Here is an 18,895-nt window from a genome sequence, read left to right as displayed (position 1 = left end):
GAAAAGTATGTGTACTTATGTTTTAGGATTTACACTAAGGAAATATGAGATGAAAGGTATGAGTACTTAGGTTTTAGGATTTACACCAAGGAAATATGAGATGAAAAGTATGAGTACTTATGTTTTAGGATTTACACCAAGGAAATATGAGATGAAAAGTATGAGTACTTAGTTTTTAGGTTTACACCAAGGAAATGTGAGATGAGGAAAAGTATGTTTACTTAGGTTTTAGGATTTACATCAAGGAAATATGACATCAGGAAAAGTATGAGTACTTAGGTTTTAGGGTTTACACCAAGGAAATATGACATCAGGAAAAGTATGAGTACTTAGGTTTTAGGATTTACACTAAGGAAATATGACATCAGGAAAAGTATGAGTACTTAGATTTAGGATTTACATCAAGGAAATATGAGATGAAAAGTATGTGTTCTTATGTTTTAGGATTTACATCAAGGAAATATGAGATGAAAAGTATGTTTAATTTTAAAATCAAAATTACTTTGCACACAGATTATTCAAAATAAACACTTACAAATACTTCACTGAAAAGTATGTTTTTCATATATGAAAGACTAATCTTGACTGAGAAAGTTAACAACTAAAAGATAATTCTTTTTATATCATAGATGATGAAAAGTTAATAATAAGAGAAACTGGTCAACAGTTGATAGTGTTTATCATAAATGAACATTAAAGAACACTAAAATCAGTTCCACTGAGGCAATGGTTCATGTGGACTATATATAGTAGATTAAACCTGGAGTTTTATGTATACCATATGCAGCTGATTAAACCTACTGTTTCATGTATACCTTACATAATAGAGTAAACCTAGTGTTTCTTGCAAACCATACATAGTAGAGTAAATCTGGTGTTTCATGTATACCATACATAGTAGAGTAAACCTGGTGTTTCATATATACTGTACATCGTAGAGTATACCTGGTGTTTCATGTACACCATATACAGTTGAGTAAACCTGGTGTTTCGTGTAGACTATACACAGTAGAGTAAATCTGGTTTGTTATGTACACCATGTACAGTAGATTAAACCTGGTGTTTAATGTAAACCATACATAGTAGAGTAAATCTGGTTTGTTATGTACACCATGTACAGTAGATTAAACCTGGTGTTTAATGTAAACCATACATAGTAGAGTAAATCTTGTGTTTCATGGAGACCATACACAGTAGAGTAAATCTGGTGTTTCATGAATACCATATACAGTAGATTATACCTGTTGTTTAGTGTAGACCATACATAGTAGAGTAAACCTGGTGTTTAATGTAAACCATACATAGTAGAATAAATCTTGTGTTTCATGGAGACCATACACAGTAGAGTAAATCTGGTGTTTCATATAGACTATACATAGTAGAGTAAATCTGGTGTTTCATGTAGACTATACACAGTAGAGTAAATCTGGTTTGTTATGTACACCATGTACAGTAGATTAAATCTGTTGTTTCATGTAGATCATACATAGTAGAGTAAACCTGGTGTTTCATGTAGTCCGTACATAGTAGATTAAATTTGTTGTTTCATGTAGACCATACATTAAGTCTGATAAAGAGATAAAGATCAGACATGGGTATTATTTAGTCATTAAGAAGTAAAGAACTTTTTCTTTTAGGTTGTTTACTATAAAGACCAAACTGAGTTTGGTGTATTCAGTAAAAAAACGTTGTTGTTTTTATCCTAGGTGGTTTATTGTAAAGAACAGAAAGGTCCAGTAACAGCAATCTGTCAAGTTGGTGGTTTTCTACTTAGTGCCATTGGGCAGAAGGTGATATTGTGGTCATATAATACTAAAAGTTATTCTTAAATAGTCTTAACTAATTGAAAAAAAACTTAACAGTAATCAAAAAACAAGTGAAAATCCCTTTTAAAATTGAATTTTTTTATTTCTAATACCTGTAAATTAAAAGGGAAGATAAAAGAAACATGTTTATGAATTACTTTTCATGAGACTCTGAACCTTGAAATGTATCAATGACATTTGAGAATAGTTTTTATTTAGTTCACTGTGGCTAAATTGTATTGTTTCAGATATATGTAAAATAAAATGCATTCAAACTGTGTATAATGTTGACATTTTTAGCATCACGTATATTCAAAGACCTCATCACACAGAATAGCTTAATTTCTTGTACATCTGCCTGTTAGGTTTGATTGCTATTAGTTTTGACCGAATTCCCAACTAAACGTATTTAACGTGAATGGTTCTAGTGCATGATGACATTGTGTGTAATAACTCCACTTAAGTGACTTCCCACAGACATTGCATGATGACATTGTGTGTAATAACTCCACTTAAGTGACTTCCCACAGACATTGCATGATGACATCGTGTGTAATAACTCCACTTAAGTGACTTCCCACAGACATTGTCATTTCATATTACCTCCTTTGTTAGATTTTCACTAGTGAACAAAACTTCATTTTTGTTTTGGTTTAATTTTTTCATTATTGCTAAAGGGGAGAGGATACACTTCTGTTTTTTTCTGCTAACTCATTATGGGTTTTCATGTGACAGTAATTTTCCACTTCCTATGATAGCAACATAGTTCCTAATAGAGAGGACCTGTCCCTTATTCTTGTTACTGGGGGTTTGTTATCTCTTTGGGGGGAGGTGGTTGACAGCCATTGCTCAATGTGTTGTGGGTTCCTCTCCTCCCATATATTTGGCTGATGTTCTTTCTTCCAGGTTTGACATAATCAGAATGATATGACCAGGGTTTGTTATCTCTTTGGGGGTAGGTGGTTGACAGCCATTGCTCAATGTGTTGTGGGTTCCTCTCCTCCCATATGTTTGGCTGATGTTCCTTCTTCCAGGTTTGACATAATCAGAATGATATGACCAAGGTTTGCTCTAGACACATTTTTACCAAGTGAACAAGTTCTCACTCTTCTTATCTCATACTTGTCATTATTTCACACGTGTATTCTTTTTTCCCCCATTTATGTCCTGAATCTGCCCCTGTTTTACTACATGAAACCCATACTCAAGATTACTTTGTTTTCCCATTTTCACCTGATATTAGGGCCCATGATGCCTCATTTCTAGATGAACTACATACAGTACTAACATATCTCGTGTACTTAACTGCTTTATCCTGTCTTAAACCATTCTTCATTTTTGTTCATTCATTCCCAATCTTTGGAATCTCTTTTTACTTCCTTTAGAGGTGGACCCCTTGACTTCTATTTTTTGTACTTTGGTTTCTTTCTTACCACACTTCTGTGTTACCTCTTCCTGTTTTACTTCACATTCTCTTCACTCTGTTGACCCACACCAGTACTTCTGTTTTATCTCCTTTCTTGATTCACCTCATGGTTCTTCAACTGTCGTGTTCATCACGCTTGGTCTTCACCACCCTGCATACAAGAGACAGAATGTATTTCTCCTTTTCACCATGCACATGCAGTTCTTTTGCTTTTAGGAACTTTATCTTCCCCTGTACCACTCATTCATTTGTGATGTACAAATGTGCCTCTTACAGGTTTGGTTGCAGAATTAGTGACACCTTTTTCAAAATTTGGTGTTCTCATTTTGTGTCCCTCGTTCTTGTGGATTTGTCTTTGTAGCTCACTCATGCCAAAACGACATTGAACATCCCATTTATGCCCTCAACCATATATCCACCTTTTTACTTTACTATTGCTGGTTTTTGGTAGCTTTATCAACTACATATTGCCTTATTGTTGCTAGGTGGAATTTCCTCTCCACTCTGTTTTCAACCTTCCTTTAACAATTCTCTTATCATACTCCTGTGCCTCTCTGCAACTTTGATTTATATTTTTTGTGAGAGATGTTGGCTTCATGTTCATTCTTCCATCTTTCTCTGAAAACAAAATTTTCTTATCCATCTTACATGTAAGCACTTTTGTATGGATGTGTATGCCATTGATGTGTCCTGCACTCTCATTTACCATCTGTACTCTTTCATCTAGGTCAGCATTTACTTCTTGACAATTCATCTGCTCTAGAGAATGTTTCTCAACTTGTTCACTGAGAAATATGGGGTGAATATGTATTACTAATTGTACAATAAATTCGAGAGCCAAAAATCATTAGTTCTTATTATTCATTTCAGTTGTAGTTTGATAAATCTATCAATACACTTATTTTATATTGTATTTAGTATAGTAACAGTTTGATATAGACATTTATGTTTTATTTGGTCCAGTTATAGTTTCATAAATGCATTTATTTTATGTTGTATTCAGTCTAGTTGTGGTTTAACAAATACATTCATGTTCTATTCAGTCTCCTTCTGGTTTAATAAATACATTTATTTCATGTCATATTCAGTCTAGTTCTAGTTTGATAAATACATTTATTTTATGTTCAGTTTAGTCTAGTTGTAGTTTTATAAATACACTTATGTTTTATTTAGTCTAGTTGTATTTTGAAAAATACATTTATATTATATTGTATTCATTCTAGTTGTAGTTTGATGAATACATTTATTTTATGTTGTATTCATTCTAGTTGGTTTAATAAATGCATTTATTTTATGTTGTATTCATTCTAATTGTAGTTTGACAACTGCATTTATTTTATGTTGTATTCAGTCTTGTTGTAGTTTTATAAATACATTTATGTTGTATTCAGTCTTGTTGTAGTTTTATAAATACATTTATGTTGTGTTCAGTCTAGTTGTGGTTTGATAAATACATTTATTCTGTATTCAGTCTATTTGTGGTTTGATAAATACATTTATGTTTTCTTGTATTTAATCTAGTTGTAGTTTTATAAATACATTTATGTTTTATTCAGTCTAGTTCTAGTTTGATAAATATATTTATTTTATATTGTATTCATTCTAGTTGCAGTTTTATAAATACATTAATTTAAGTTATATTCAGTCTAGTTCTGGTTTGATAAATACCTTTAGTATATGTTGTATTTAGTCTAGATAGTTTTATAACTACATTTATTTTTTGTTGTATTTAATCTAGTTGTAGTTTTATAAATACATTGGTTGTATTCAGTCCAGTTGTTATTTGATAAATACATTTATATTATGTTGTATTGAGTCTAGTTTTAGTTTTATAGCTACATTTGTTTGATGTTGTATTTAGTCGTGTTATAGGTCGATAAATACACTTATTTTATATTGTATTCATTCTAGTTGTAGTTCGAGAAATACATTAATTTAATTTTTATTCAATCTAGTTGAAGTTCGAGAAATACATTAATTTAATTTGTATTCAATCTAGTTGAAGTTTCAAAAATACATTTATTTTATGCTGTATTCTGTCTAGTTGTAGTTTGATAAATACATTTATCTTATATTGTATTCAGTCCAGTTGTACTTTCATCAATATACTTACTTTATATTGTATTTAGTATAGTGACAGTTTGATATAGACATTTATGTTTTATTCGATCCAGTTATAGTTTCATAAATGCATTTATTTTATGTTGTATTCAGTCTAGTTGTGGTTTAACAAATACATTCATGTTGTACTCAGTCTAGTTGCAGTTTGATAAATACATTTATTTTATGTCATATTCAGTCTAGTTCTAGTTTGATAAATACATTTATTTTATGTTCTATTTAGTCTAGTTGCAGTTTTATAAATACACTTATGTTTTATTTAGTCTAGTTGTATTTTGAAAAATACATTTATATTATATTGTATTCATTCTAGTTGTAGTTTGATGAATGCATTTATTTTATGTTGTATTCATTCTAGTTGTAGTTTGATGAATGCATTTATTTTATGTTGTATTCAATCTAGTTGTAGTTTTATAAACACATTTATATTTTGTTGTATTTAGTCTAGTTGAAGTTTTATAAATACATTTATGTTGTATTCAGTGTAGTTCTAGGTTGATAAATATATTTTTGTTGTATTCAGTCTAATTGTTGTTTCATAAATACATTTGTTTTATTCAGTCTATTTGTAGTTTGATAAATATATTTTTTATGTTGTATTCAGTATAGTTGTAGTTTGATAAATATATTTATTTTATATTGTATTCATTCTATTTGCAGTTTTATAAATACATTAATTTAAGTTATATTCAGTCTTGTTCTGCTTTGATAAATACCTTTAGTATATGTTGTATTCAGTCCAGATTGTTTTATAACTACATTTATTTTTTGTTGTATTTCATGTAGTTATAGTTTTATAAATACATTTATGTTGTATTCAGTCTAGTTTAGTTTGATAAATACATTTATTTTATGTTGTATTGAGTCGAGTTGTAGTTTTATAGCTACATCTGTTTGATGTTGTATTTAGTTGTGTTATAGGTCGATAACACAAATACATTATTCGAGAAATACATTAATTTAATTTGTATTCAGTCTAGTTGAAGTTTCAAAAATACATTTATTTTATGCTGTATTCCGTCTAGTTGTAGTTTGATAAATACGTTTATCTTATATTGTATTCAGTCTTGTTGTAATTTGATAAATAAATTTATTTTATGTTGTATTCAGTCTGGTTGTAGTTAGAAAGTATCATAGGCAGATGTATGAGGAATCAAGTTATTCTGGGTGAAGAAGTATTTACTGGAAATATATTTTGAGATAAGAAAAAATGTTAACTTTTAAATTTATAAAGGTACTTGTTTTAACTTTTAAAAGGTTAGTAAGAATTGAATAATTAATATACACAATTACATCAAAAGATGTCCTTTCAATTACCACTTCACCTTTTACAGAACATACTCTATCCTTTTTTTAAGTTCCATGTACTCTCATACAGAACATACTCTACCTCTTTGTAGGTTTATGTTCCATCTTTTACAGAACATACTGTACCTATTTGCAGGTTGAAATTATACTTTTTACAGAACACTGTATGTGTTTGCAGGTTCATATTTTACATTTTATGGAACATACTCTACCTATTTGTAGGTTCATATTTTACCTTTTACAGAAAACACTGCACCCATTTGTAGGTTTTTATATTGCTTTTTACTCAGTGCACTACACTTGTTTATTTGTTTCTGTACTACATTTCACACAGTGTAATGTAATTGTTATTTCACATAACATTGCTGTGCCAATGTAATGTAGTAGGTCATTCTTTAACAATGGGTTGTAGTTAAATGGCAGTTACATAATTTTGCTCATGTACTTTCTATGTTGGTTCTTAGAGACTTTGTTTTTAGGTCTATATATGGCAGCTAAAGAACAATGACCTCGCTGGAGTTGCATTCATAGACACTCAAATCTACATTCATCTTGCCATCTCCATAAAAAACCTCATTTTGGTTGGTGATTTCTGTAAGTCAGTGTCTCTGCTTCGATATCAGGAGGAAAGCAGGACACTGTCTTTGGTCAGTAGAGTAAGTAGCTGATGTGTTTTTATCCAGTACTTTTAGACAAAATGTAATTAATAGCTTTTGATTCAGCTAGACTTTCTTTTCTCATAACCATAACTTTACAAATTACAAATAATAAGTTTTAACTTTCCATAATAAATTAGAATTATTGCTTTTCCAGTGTACTAACTGGGGTGAATGTGCACTGCACTTAGTAGCAACAAATCTATACACTCATTACAGTTGAACCAGTGACACACAGTACTTTCTTTATTGTTATAACCAGTAGTAACAAGAAATCTGTATTACTTATCACAGGTCGAACTAGTGATGCACAGTACCTTCCTCATCATTATAACCTTTAGTGACAACAAATCTGTATTACACATCACACGTTGAACCAGTGACACACAGTAACTTCCTCATCATTATAACCATTAGTAACAACAGATCTGTATTACTCATCACAGGTTGAACTAGTGACACAGTATCTTCCTCATCATTATAACCATAAGTAACAACAGATCTGTATTACTCATCACAGGTTTAACTAGTGACACACAGAACCTTCCTCATCATTAGAACCCTTAGTAAAAGGAAATGTGTTAGCTAATATTAAAATAAGGATTTGAGATCATATTTGAATAGATTATATCGAGTGCACACTAAATGTTTTTGTCATCTATTAAAGAATATAACAAATAACATTTTTAAATTAGAAACTAACTGATATATTTGAATTATGATCTATTTAATACCAAGATTGTTATTATACGAGGTCTGTTCAAAAAATATGCGGACTGACGTCATAAAACAAAATGTACTTTATTTAGAAATTACAGGTCTGGGACCCCTTCAAAGTACTCTCCTCCCCAACGCACACACTTATCCCAACAGTGTTTCCACTTGTTGAAACAGTCCTGGTATGCTTCTTTTGTAATGTCCTCCAGCTCCTTCGTCGCATTTGCCTTAATCGCGGGAATTGTCTCAAATCTTCTTCCTTTCAAGGGTCTTTTGAGTTTGGGGAACAAGAAAAAATCACAAGGAGCAAGGTCAGGTGAGTAGGGGGGGTGGGGAAGAATAGTGATCGAGTGTTTGGCCAAAAACTCACGAATTCTGAGGGCTGAATGGGCTGGAGCGTTGTCGTGATGGAAAAATCAGTTGCCACTTCTCCACATTTCTGGCCTTTTGTGATGGATGGCGTCCCTCAGACATTTCAGAACTTCAATGTAGTAAGTCTGGTTCACTGTGGAGCCTTCGGGAGGTACGTGGTGAACAACACCCTTAGCATCGAAGAAAACTGTCAGCATCACCTTGACCTTGGATCGAACTTGGCGAGCTTTTTTGGGTCTGGGGGATGTTTCACCCATCCACTAGGACGATTGGACCTTTGTTTCAATGTCATAACCATAAACCCATGATTCATCACCTGTTATGATCCTTGACAAGAAGTTTTCATCTTCTTCTGAACGATCAAGCAGTTCCTGACAAACCTGGACACGATGTGCTTTTTGTTCGTCCGTCATCAGGCGTGGCACAAATTTCGCAGCAACGCGGTGCATCTTCAATTTTTTCGGTCAAAATCTCGTAACAAGATCCAACTGATATCTCACACTCTTCAGCAAGCTCCCTGACGGTCAGACGTCGATTTGCCCGCACCAGGGTGTTGATTTTGTCGACGTGTGGGTCGTCAGTTGACGTGGAAGGACGTCCAGGACGCTCATCATCTTTAATGGACTTTCAACCATCCTTAAAACGTTCATGTCACTTGAAACATGCCGTACGCTTCATAGCAACATCACCATAAGCCATGTTAAGCATAGCAAAGTTTCAGTCGCAGATTTTCCAAGTTTAACACAAAATTTCACAGCAAGTCATTGCTCCTTCAGGTCATTCATTCTGAAATCCACCAAACGAAAAAATCGCACTTCACTTAGCTTCATGTAGCTAATACACAAATGAAGATATCTGCAATCGGGAAATGGCGTCGTAATCAGCTGATCTGTGCGAACCTAGCGACACCAAGCGGATTCCCCTGGAACCAACTGGGCCGCGAATTCAAACAGTCTGCGTATTTTTTTAACAGACCTCGTACTGTGAGAAAATAACAGTTTCAATAAAATATGTAATGTGAGTCAACATATACACTATGAAATAGCCTGTGATCTGTAGCAATAGAGTTAAAGTGTTTAAGCAACTGCCTGGGAATAGGAAAACCCATTTAATCATAGTTGATGACAAACATTTATATAATTTTTTAATTATGCTCAGATCTTCTAACATTTTATCTCTGTATTGAAGGATGTCAAACCGTTGGAGGTGTTTGGTATTGATTTTGTTGTTGACAATACACAGCTAGGATTTCTAGGTAAGATATTATTGTGATATATTAAAATATTAGGTAAGATATTATTGTGATATATTAAAATATTAGGTAAGATATTATTGTGATATATTAAAATATTAGGTAAGATATTATTGTGATATATTAAAATATTAATAGAAGTTTTTAGAGTATGAAATGTGATAAACTAAGTAAACATATCTAAAAATCTCTTGTTTATCATTAGACATACTTGGTATCTAAACCATACTTTTGTATGTGTTTTTCACACTGAATCAAATAATGTTATGTGTGTTGGGCTTTCTTTAGTATTCAGTAAATCCTAGGGAAAAGACTGGATAAAGGGTACCTTTAACTAAGGTTAATTAAAGATGTTCTTCATTAGTGACAGTTAAAGTCATTGTGTTCTATTGCTTTCTTTAGATTTTCACTTGTCTGAAATTTAACACAGTGTGGGTCTTTTAATAGTAACAGATTCTGAGAAGAACTTGGTCCTCTATATGTACCAACCAGAGGCTAGGGAAAGCTGTGGAGGGCACAGGCTATTGAGAAAAGCTGATTTCCATGTTGGATCCTCGATCATGACGATGTTTAGAATACGCTGTAGGATAGGAGATATGTGGAATGTGGACAGAAGGCAAGCTGCTATTGTAGAGAAGCGACACATAACAATGTATGGTGGGTAAACATGAAACACTCAGTCTTAGGTTGCTTTCAAAGGATGTCAATTTTCAAAGATTTTTTCATTGAAGTTTTGCACATGGTATTTAGGCCTTGATAGGTTTTCAAAACTGAAGGTTAAGAAAAGATACCAGTGAATTTTCTGAATAAAAAACTAGATGCTAGGGGTTGGAATGTATATGCCCCCTCATAGGTAGTAGTGTTACATTTTAATTTCCTATTTAACCTAATATGGAAAAGTTTGTTGCCATGATTAAATTAAGATTATTGAGAAATTCATCTGAGATATTCTATAATTTCTTAAGACAGCATCATCGTTGCTGACATCTCTTTCTTGGAAACTTCTGTGAAAATATCACATGAAATTTTCACCATGTTTCATAACTTGTCTGATAAAAACATCACTTACTGTCTGTTTTAAATGTTCAGTAAGTTTTATATAGCTTGTCAAATAAAACAATTACCTACTTCCTTTTATAAATGTTCACTGAGCTTCAGTGTTTGTCAGATAGAAAAATTATGCACTTTCTGTTATTAGATATTCTGTTAGCTAGAAAGATTACCTTCTTTCTGTTATAAGTATTCAGTATGCTTCATTAGTGCCAGATAGAAAAAATTACCTTCTTTCTGTTATCAGATGTTCTCTGTGTTTCACTGTTTGCCTGATAGAGAAGTAACTAGTTTCATGTTTTAGCAACTCTGGATGGGAGTTTGGGATTTGTGCTTCCAGTTCCTGAGAAAAATTATCGTCGTCTCCTCATGCTCCAGAATGTTCTGGTCACCCACATTCCTCACACTGCTGGTCTTAACCCAAAGGCCTTTAGGTATTGTTAAAATAATTTGAACTTCTTGACAGAGATGCTTAATATTATCATATTTTCTCTAGAGTTATAGCTACAAATACTTTCTTTGCTTTTTTATGCTAAAAGTTTTGATAAGGTCTGTGTATTAAAGAAATTATAAAAAATCTAAAAGTTACATAAATACTGTAATTTTATGTAACATAGTTCTAAATGAATTTGAATATTTTTATATTTATGACATAGCTTTTGTGTCAGATTTTTGCTTTGAATTCTAAACCAGCATATCCTTGTTTGTTAGGTTTTGTGACAATAGAATTTCTATGGATTTACTATCTTGAATTTCTATTTACACACTGACAGTCAGTAATATACTGCCCAGAATTTCTGTCAGTTTACTACTTAAAACTTGTGTTTATACACTCGCTGTCAGTAACATGCTGTCCATAATTTGTCTGACACTAATAATGTACAACAGACATTTTATATGTGCATGTTCAGTAACATATATAATCCATCTTCAGTAAACTATGTTAAACAGGGTAGATTATTAGGTACATACATTTACAAATTTAAACATCTAATATAAATAATTAAACTAGAAAATAAAAGGATGAAGTAAATGTAAAGACAACCAAATAAACAAACAATAGGATAGTGAAACAATATTATATGAGTATTTAGAACAGACTTAATTGTAGTAAAGTTGTGTTATTATTTATAGTTGGGAGTTCACTTATAATGGAAAATTTTAAATTGTAAGTAACACAAGGTGATTAGTGTTTTCACTGTGTGTGCAAATTGTGGACGCTTGTCAGTCTGATAGTTTTTTACCTGTTCCTCTTGGTAGTTGTTCACAAGCATCAATGGTGTATAGTTTTTCCATTATAAGTGACATTACAGCTACCACGTGTAGTTATATATGATTCTGGAACACATAGGGGTAGGTAATGTCTTAAAATCTGAATAGATTTCGTACTTTGAATTTAATATTATTTGTAGTTAAACTTGTGGATAAAAAGTTTTAAAGTTCAGCCATTCAATTTCATACATATAATGAAAACACCAACTACCACATCTTAATTGTGAATTTCAAAATCATCTCATCTAAATCATCCAACATTGAACATTTAATTAAAGAAAGTTTTCCATCATAAGTGAACTCCTAACTATAAATAATAACACAACTTTACTACAATTAAGTCTGTTCTGAATACTCATATATTGTTTCACTATCCTATTGTTTGTTTATTTGGTTGTCTTTACATTTACTTCATCCTTTTATTCTCTAATTTAATTATTTTTATAAGTTGTTTAAATTTATAAATGTTTGTACCTAATTATCTACCCTGTTTAACATAATGTTTGTACCTAATAACTACCCTGTTTAACATAATGTTTGTACCTAATAACTACCCTGTTTAACATAGTTTGCTGAATATAAAATGTTTGTTGTTGCTGCCACCATTCTGTTGTTCATTATAAAACTTCTTGTTGAATGAATATGTTACCTGCCTATCACTATAATGAAGGTCAAGATAAAAGAATACATTTACATATATATCAAACACAGGATACATCGTAGTCATCGAAGGTTCTTAGTGAATCCTCACAAGAACGTCCTTGATGGTGACTTGCTGTGGAAATTCCTGAACCTCTCTGTATTAGAGAAGACAGAATTGGCTAAGAAAATTGGAACTACAACAGAACAGGTGAAACTTGCTTTAGAATAGTTCACTACTACAATTGTTTGGGTATCAATAGAACCATAACTTTCATTCATACGTAAAATCACCTAGTACTTGTAATATCTTTTTTCCACTGTAAGTGAAACGTTATATGAAAGGAGGAAATGTAATTTTAATGTATGTGTTCTGTTATCAGTAATTAACATACTTTATTAATCTATGCATCACCAGTCTCAGTTAATAACTTATGATCTTAAAGGATAACTGAAGTGTTTATATGAACAGCAACTTTTGTTAATGATTTAAAAACAACACTGGTGTAAAGTATAGTTACAATTGAAAAGAATAAGCATTAATATTATTACACAATAAATAGTGATTAAAGTGTTTTGTTTCTCTATAGATCACAGAAGACATTGTGGAGATCAGTCGCTACACTGCCCATTTCTGATCCTGGGTTTGAAGAAGTTTGTCTACATATATTTGTAAATAAGACACTAAACTTTTCAACTTTTGTACTAAAGTATTTAATATTAAAGTGTTTGTAGGTTGGTCATTTTATTCCTCATAGATATATAATGTAACTAGAAAGTTGTAATGACAAACACCATCACTGTTGACCTGCTCCTTTCAACCTTGGGCTTATCATCTGTTAAAGGTTATACATAATGAATCTCGTTTATCAGAGCCTCATTTGTTAACTTCAAGGTAATATGGTAATTTTTTATAATATATACGAGACCCATCGACAGGGGGTGACACCTGCCAAGCAAATGAAACTTGGTTATGCCATGAAGCTGTATCATCATTTAATTATAAAAGCATAGTTTTGGTTTTCTTTACACACAGATGCTTAACACAGTAAAAGTTAATGAAATAATAAATATATAGTTGATTCTTTATATATTTAATAGATTTTTCTTGTTACTATATTAACATACACTGTAGGCTATAAATGCTGCATCCACGGTTTTTCCCGTTTTTTTTATAAACTTGTGGTCCTACTAAAGGATCTTATTTTTTAATAAGTTGTTTAAAATGTTGAAAAGGGGGCCCAGTGAGGATGTTTTCCCCAGCCTTTGGACCCTCCTGAATACATTAATTCATTTTCCCTGCAGCTTAACATGTACAGTTTTCACTGATGCATAACTCTGAAAATTTCAAGAAATGTAACTTTACTATATCTGTAACATAACTGACTGAAGTTTGTTGAACCAATTGTTTATTGTCTCTGAAAGATGTGGGTAAACATCTTAATGATCACATGGACCTTAACACTAATCTTGTGTAGAACAAAATGTGGGATTTTTTTCTCCTTACCATCACAACATTGATGAAAGTGAACACTTGTTAGACTGCACTGTATACATTTCATAAGCTACTGTTTTTCTTGAGTTGTTATACTTTTATCTGCTGACATTGAATAATAATTCATGAATTAATGTATATGTTCATGGTCCCTGAAAATGTTTTGTTTCAAGAGTAACAAATATCTCTATTTTGTTTTTGATGTCAGAATGCACTCAGATTTCATGAGATGCTTACGTTTTGCAACAGTACAAGTTACCGTGTTAAGCATCTCTTATGTGACATTATTTTATTATCTCCTGACAGACAAAAACACCCATTGAATAGTGGTGAGAGTGGCTAAAACAGGTGACCTTTGGTCCTTCTTTAAAGAAAAATGTTTAGTTACAAAACTTAAACTCATCCTTGCTGCCTGCAGTAAAACATCAAACTAAGTCAACTTTGTATACCAATGTTACCTATTACCCACTTTTGTAAATTACAAATAATTCTAAAATATTCATTTCTAGTAATTCCTTATTTTTTAAAAATGTTTCCTGAAAGGTTTGACTAACAACTTAAGATTAAAATCTCCTATAACAATGACCTTATTAATAGCTCAATTCTTAATGTCACTGTAAAGTTTATTGATTTCAACTTGTGGTCTGTAACAATTTCAGCTAAAACCCTTCCCCCTATATACAAGTTAACAGAAACTCTCGACATTTTGTCATTTTGCTTATCATGGATACCCTTAACTTCATGATATATAATGCCATTGTTTTTATAAGGGTTTATATATTAAGGGTACTCAGAAATTTCTTCGCAATACAAAAATATAAACATCAAACTTGTGTGCATTAAAAAACGTTTTAATGGTTCCTATCACATCGATATCTTTCATTCTAACAAGTGATCTTAAGTCATCTCTCATTTGTAGACTTAGAATGGTAGCAATTTGGCTTACCCCTACAACTGTTTCCATCCTTTGTTCCTAGACTAAAATTTTTTTCTATGTTTACCTTAGTCATTACCAGTTTAACCCTACCCTTACAGCTCAGTTAACCTTTGCAAAAAAACTACCCCTACCCCACAAGTTAAACTACTTGTCATTATTATTTCCTCCCCACAGTTAAAATTGTGGCCCTTTAATCTGAAGGCCTTTACAAAGCTCATTAGCCTAATGTGCACAAAGACTGCATCACTTCCATCCTCCACTCCTGCCCCTGGATAGCAACACTCTCTCTCCACATGGAAAGATGTGGAGGAAATGTTTACAACAAATAAACACTGTTAGATCACAATCTGTATGATATTGTGGTGTACAGAACAGCTAAGAAAGAATATGCGAGTGGTTAACATCAGCACACCAGGTCATTCCATAGCTATAATATGCTGATGTGTGAGAAGCATTTTTTCAACTCCAGATCTAAGGAACTGAAAGTTGCATGTAGAAAAGCAACAATGAACAGTTAGTATTTTATTAAAATTTAGACTTTAGCACAGAGATAGGCATACCTTTCCTACAAGTATGGTTATCATGTAGCTGAGGTAAAAGTTTCTTTGTTACCAAAGCTACAATTTAGATGGATATTACAGCATTCATTAACAAAACATTCTTTAAATTGGACCACAGTAGTTAGTGATATAAAAACAAAAAATTCACCATTACTACAATATATTCTCACATTTGAACTTTCATGAATCACAAAACTTCTAAAAGTGCTCAATTCTTTAATTTCCTACTAAAGCATTTTTTTAACCTAGCTGTAGATTGTAACATTGAAGTTTTGAAAAATTATTTACAGACTTTCCATGTTTATAACTGACTAAATCTAAGCTTAATGACAAATCGCTGTATATCACTAATTTCCTGACTACCTGTTACATTCAGTGATAAAACGAAAGCCCAAACTTTGTAGTTTAATAAAATAAATATTTATATGCAATGATGTGTGTGTATTAACATAATGAAAGTAGCAGTTTATTTTCTTAAACTGTAAAATGTATTACAGAAAAATTAACACAGCAGTGGAATGTTAATTCTTCACTAGAATAAATGAAACAAAAGCACACACTATTTTATATAAAAGTTAGTGAATATTTTTAGTCTTTTAGAAGCATGTAAACCCAACTAACTTTAATGTTAGAGCACAGAAATTAAAAGTGCTATTTCAGAAGAATTAGAAAAGCCAAAACAACAAAGGTTTCCTTTATTCACTTTATTGTCTTCTCGACTATGTAACTTAGATGTTGTACAAACTTAGTAAACATTATTTTTTCTTGGGAGCTGAAGCCATGAGTTCTTCTGCTGCTTCCTTTGCCTCTTCTTCTGTCTCATGCCCCAAAGTCTGGCATGAGAGCTGCTTGTCTTAAGGTAACAAAGGCCTGGAATTTTTTATCTTCTTCTGTCACAACACGAGCCTTTTCTCGACGAACTAGCTGACTGACAGGCATGACAATACCTGACAGCTGAGTAGCCATCTTCATTTCTTCAGCCTGTAAAAGAAATGACATTGCAACTGTAACTTGGAGAAATACCAATCCCATATTATTATCAAATCAGTACTCACATTATTAAACAAACTTTGATTTAGATGATGAAAGAATAACAGGATGTTCAGTGCACCAAACAGCATATGATGATGCCGTTCAATGAAAAATATCCATTTTTCACTAGATTCACATTTATCCAGGTTGAGTTAATGCAGTACATTCACACTAATACATGTCACTAAACAATCCAATCTCTCTCAGGACAACCTTGCCAAAACAAAGGTTTTACAAATATCCAGCATGATAAAGTTTTTATATTTTTAACAGACCTTAACACTTTCAACTTCTCTGTAATAACTAAATACTAAACACATGACTTACAGAAGAATCTCCTTTCCTAGGCTTTGACATATTCTTAGGGAAAAGGATAAGTTTGGATCTGTACTCCTTTATACGTTGAACATTCTGCTGCAAAGATTCAACACTCTTGTTCTGTCTCCTGTAGTCAATGGCTATTCCAATGGTTTGAGCCTCTCGCTTGTGTATTCCAGCAGCCTCAACAAATGTTTCAAAAAGTATTGATAAACATAGAGAAACAAGACATTTAGCAGATTAATATTTAAAACTAAATCTGTACAAGTTTAAATGTAACCAGTATTTGTTAGCAGCCACAAATCAAATATACATATTCTAACAATCTGTTAAACTGCATTTCTGAACCCTAGAAAAAAATTAGTTTACTCTTAATGGTATCTTTCTCAAGTACATTAATATCAAACAAAATACAAATAATGTAAAACATACAAAATATGTACTGAGTAATAAACATCAATGTAAGCACACGCTTTAACATTTATGTAATTTCACCCAAAATTCATTGATCTTAAACATGTGCACACATTAAAACATGCACAAAATCCTGTACCATTATGCAGAAAACACCTGTTAACCATTCAAAACAAGCACAAAATCTTGTACATTATGTTGAAAACACGTGTTGATCATACAAAACAAGCACAAAATCCTGTACTGTTATGTAAAAAACACAAATAGCAAATATCTAAACATGCACAAAATCCTATACTGTTATGTAAAAAACATCTGTTGACCATACAAAACACAAATAACAAGCACAAATTCCTGTAGTTATGTAAAAAACGTGTTGAGCGTACAAAACACAAATAGCAAATGTCTAAACAAGCACAAAATCCTATACTGTTATAAAAAGCGGTTTGACCATACAACACAAGTAACACACATCAAAACAAGCACAAAATCCTGTTCGCTGATGTAAAAAAACATGTTGACCATACAAAACAGAAATAGCAAATGTCTAAAGCACAAAATCCTGTACTGTTATGTAAAATACACACATGTTGATAATATAAAACAACTACTCTATCCCTTACTATAAACACTTCCACTTCATGATTACCTTGAGCTCCTCCAAAGTGAAACCACGTCCCAGACGAATCTTGTTGTTATACCAATAGTGGGGCATCTGACGATTGACGTAGGGGACCACCTACAGGGCGTGGAGCTATCTTGTGAGCTTTCTTCACTCGCCGGTCGTGCCTTCTGTTTTTACGCGATTGGTTGGTTGAACCAGGTCTTAACATACCTTTGCCAGTACTTGTGGAAATGCCCATTGGGCACCATATTGTTCCTTTTGGGAGCCATTCTGAAATCTAGATGTTACCAAAACATTTCATTGCACTTACTTAAAACAGAGCTCCAAATAAACTTTCAATACCAGTTTCTTACTCCTGAAAATCTTGCAAGTCTTAAGGTTTCAGTGACTTTTAATGAAACTCCTTATATTTTGTTATTACTAAATGTTTGCTCTTATTTTTAAATTAATGCTCTTTAAAAGCAATTATGATAGCAAATTAATAGAGTAATAGCTTTGTTGTTATCAATCTAATTTCTCATAACATTTAGTTCAACAGTGATTTTTAACTACTGGTAATTATCAAACTATAATCTCTACATAACACAATTGTGAATTTTTTTATACAACTATCTTGTTATTTCTGTGACAAAAAAAATTACTGAATTATGCAGTGGCTAATCTATTATTCTATTCAATATTACCTCTACAGTAGAGTATAGTTTTGTACAATCACAGTTCTTTAATATTGAGGCCCGGCATGGCCAAGTGTGTTAAGGCGTGGGACTCGTAATCCGAGGGTCGCGGGTTTGCATCCCGTTGTGCCAAACATGCTTGCCCTTTCAGGCGTGGGGCATTATAAAGTGACGGTCAATCCCACTATTTGTTGGTAAAAGAGTAGCCTAAGAGTTGATGGT

At 32.1% G+C, this 18,895-nt stretch overlaps 1 protein-coding gene and 1 pseudogene across 2 annotated transcripts in view; one reads left to right on the top strand and one right to left on the bottom strand.

Moving 5' to 3' along the window:
• The window catches only part of LOC143235806 (cleavage and polyadenylation specificity factor subunit 1-like), a 37,718-nt gene extending 24,360 nt beyond the window's left edge, over positions 1-13,358 (top strand). Inside the window, 7 exon segments of the mRNA XM_076474001.1 lie at positions 1,707-1,790; positions 7,140-7,316; positions 9,594-9,660; positions 10,105-10,314; positions 11,012-11,141; positions 12,691-12,829; positions 13,209-13,358. Of these exon segments, the coding sequence (XP_076330116.1) occupies positions 1,707-1,790; positions 7,140-7,316; positions 9,594-9,660; positions 10,105-10,314; positions 11,012-11,141; positions 12,691-12,829; positions 13,209-13,256 (855 nt within the window). The 3' untranslated portion in view covers positions 13,257-13,358.
• A 2,941-nt stretch (positions 13,359-16,299) lies between these two features.
• Positions 16,300-18,286, bottom strand: LOC143234748 (large ribosomal subunit protein eL13-like; annotated as a pseudogene). The gene is made up of 3 exons (XR_013018786.1): positions 18,024-18,286; positions 16,970-17,143; positions 16,300-16,591 (listed from the first exon to the last, which is right to left on the bottom strand). The product of XR_013018786.1 is annotated as a large ribosomal subunit protein eL13-like (transcript).
• Positions 18,287-18,895: the final 609 nt, after the last annotated feature.

This window comes from Tachypleus tridentatus, chromosome 12 (assembly GCF_004210375.1).
Source record: "Tachypleus tridentatus isolate NWPU-2018 chromosome 12, ASM421037v1, whole genome shotgun sequence".
NCBI lineage: Eukaryota > Metazoa > Arthropoda > Merostomata > Xiphosura > Limulidae > Tachypleus > Tachypleus tridentatus.
The sequence above is the reverse complement of the archived record's forward strand: the minus strand, read 5'-3'. Positions and strand labels throughout refer to the sequence as shown.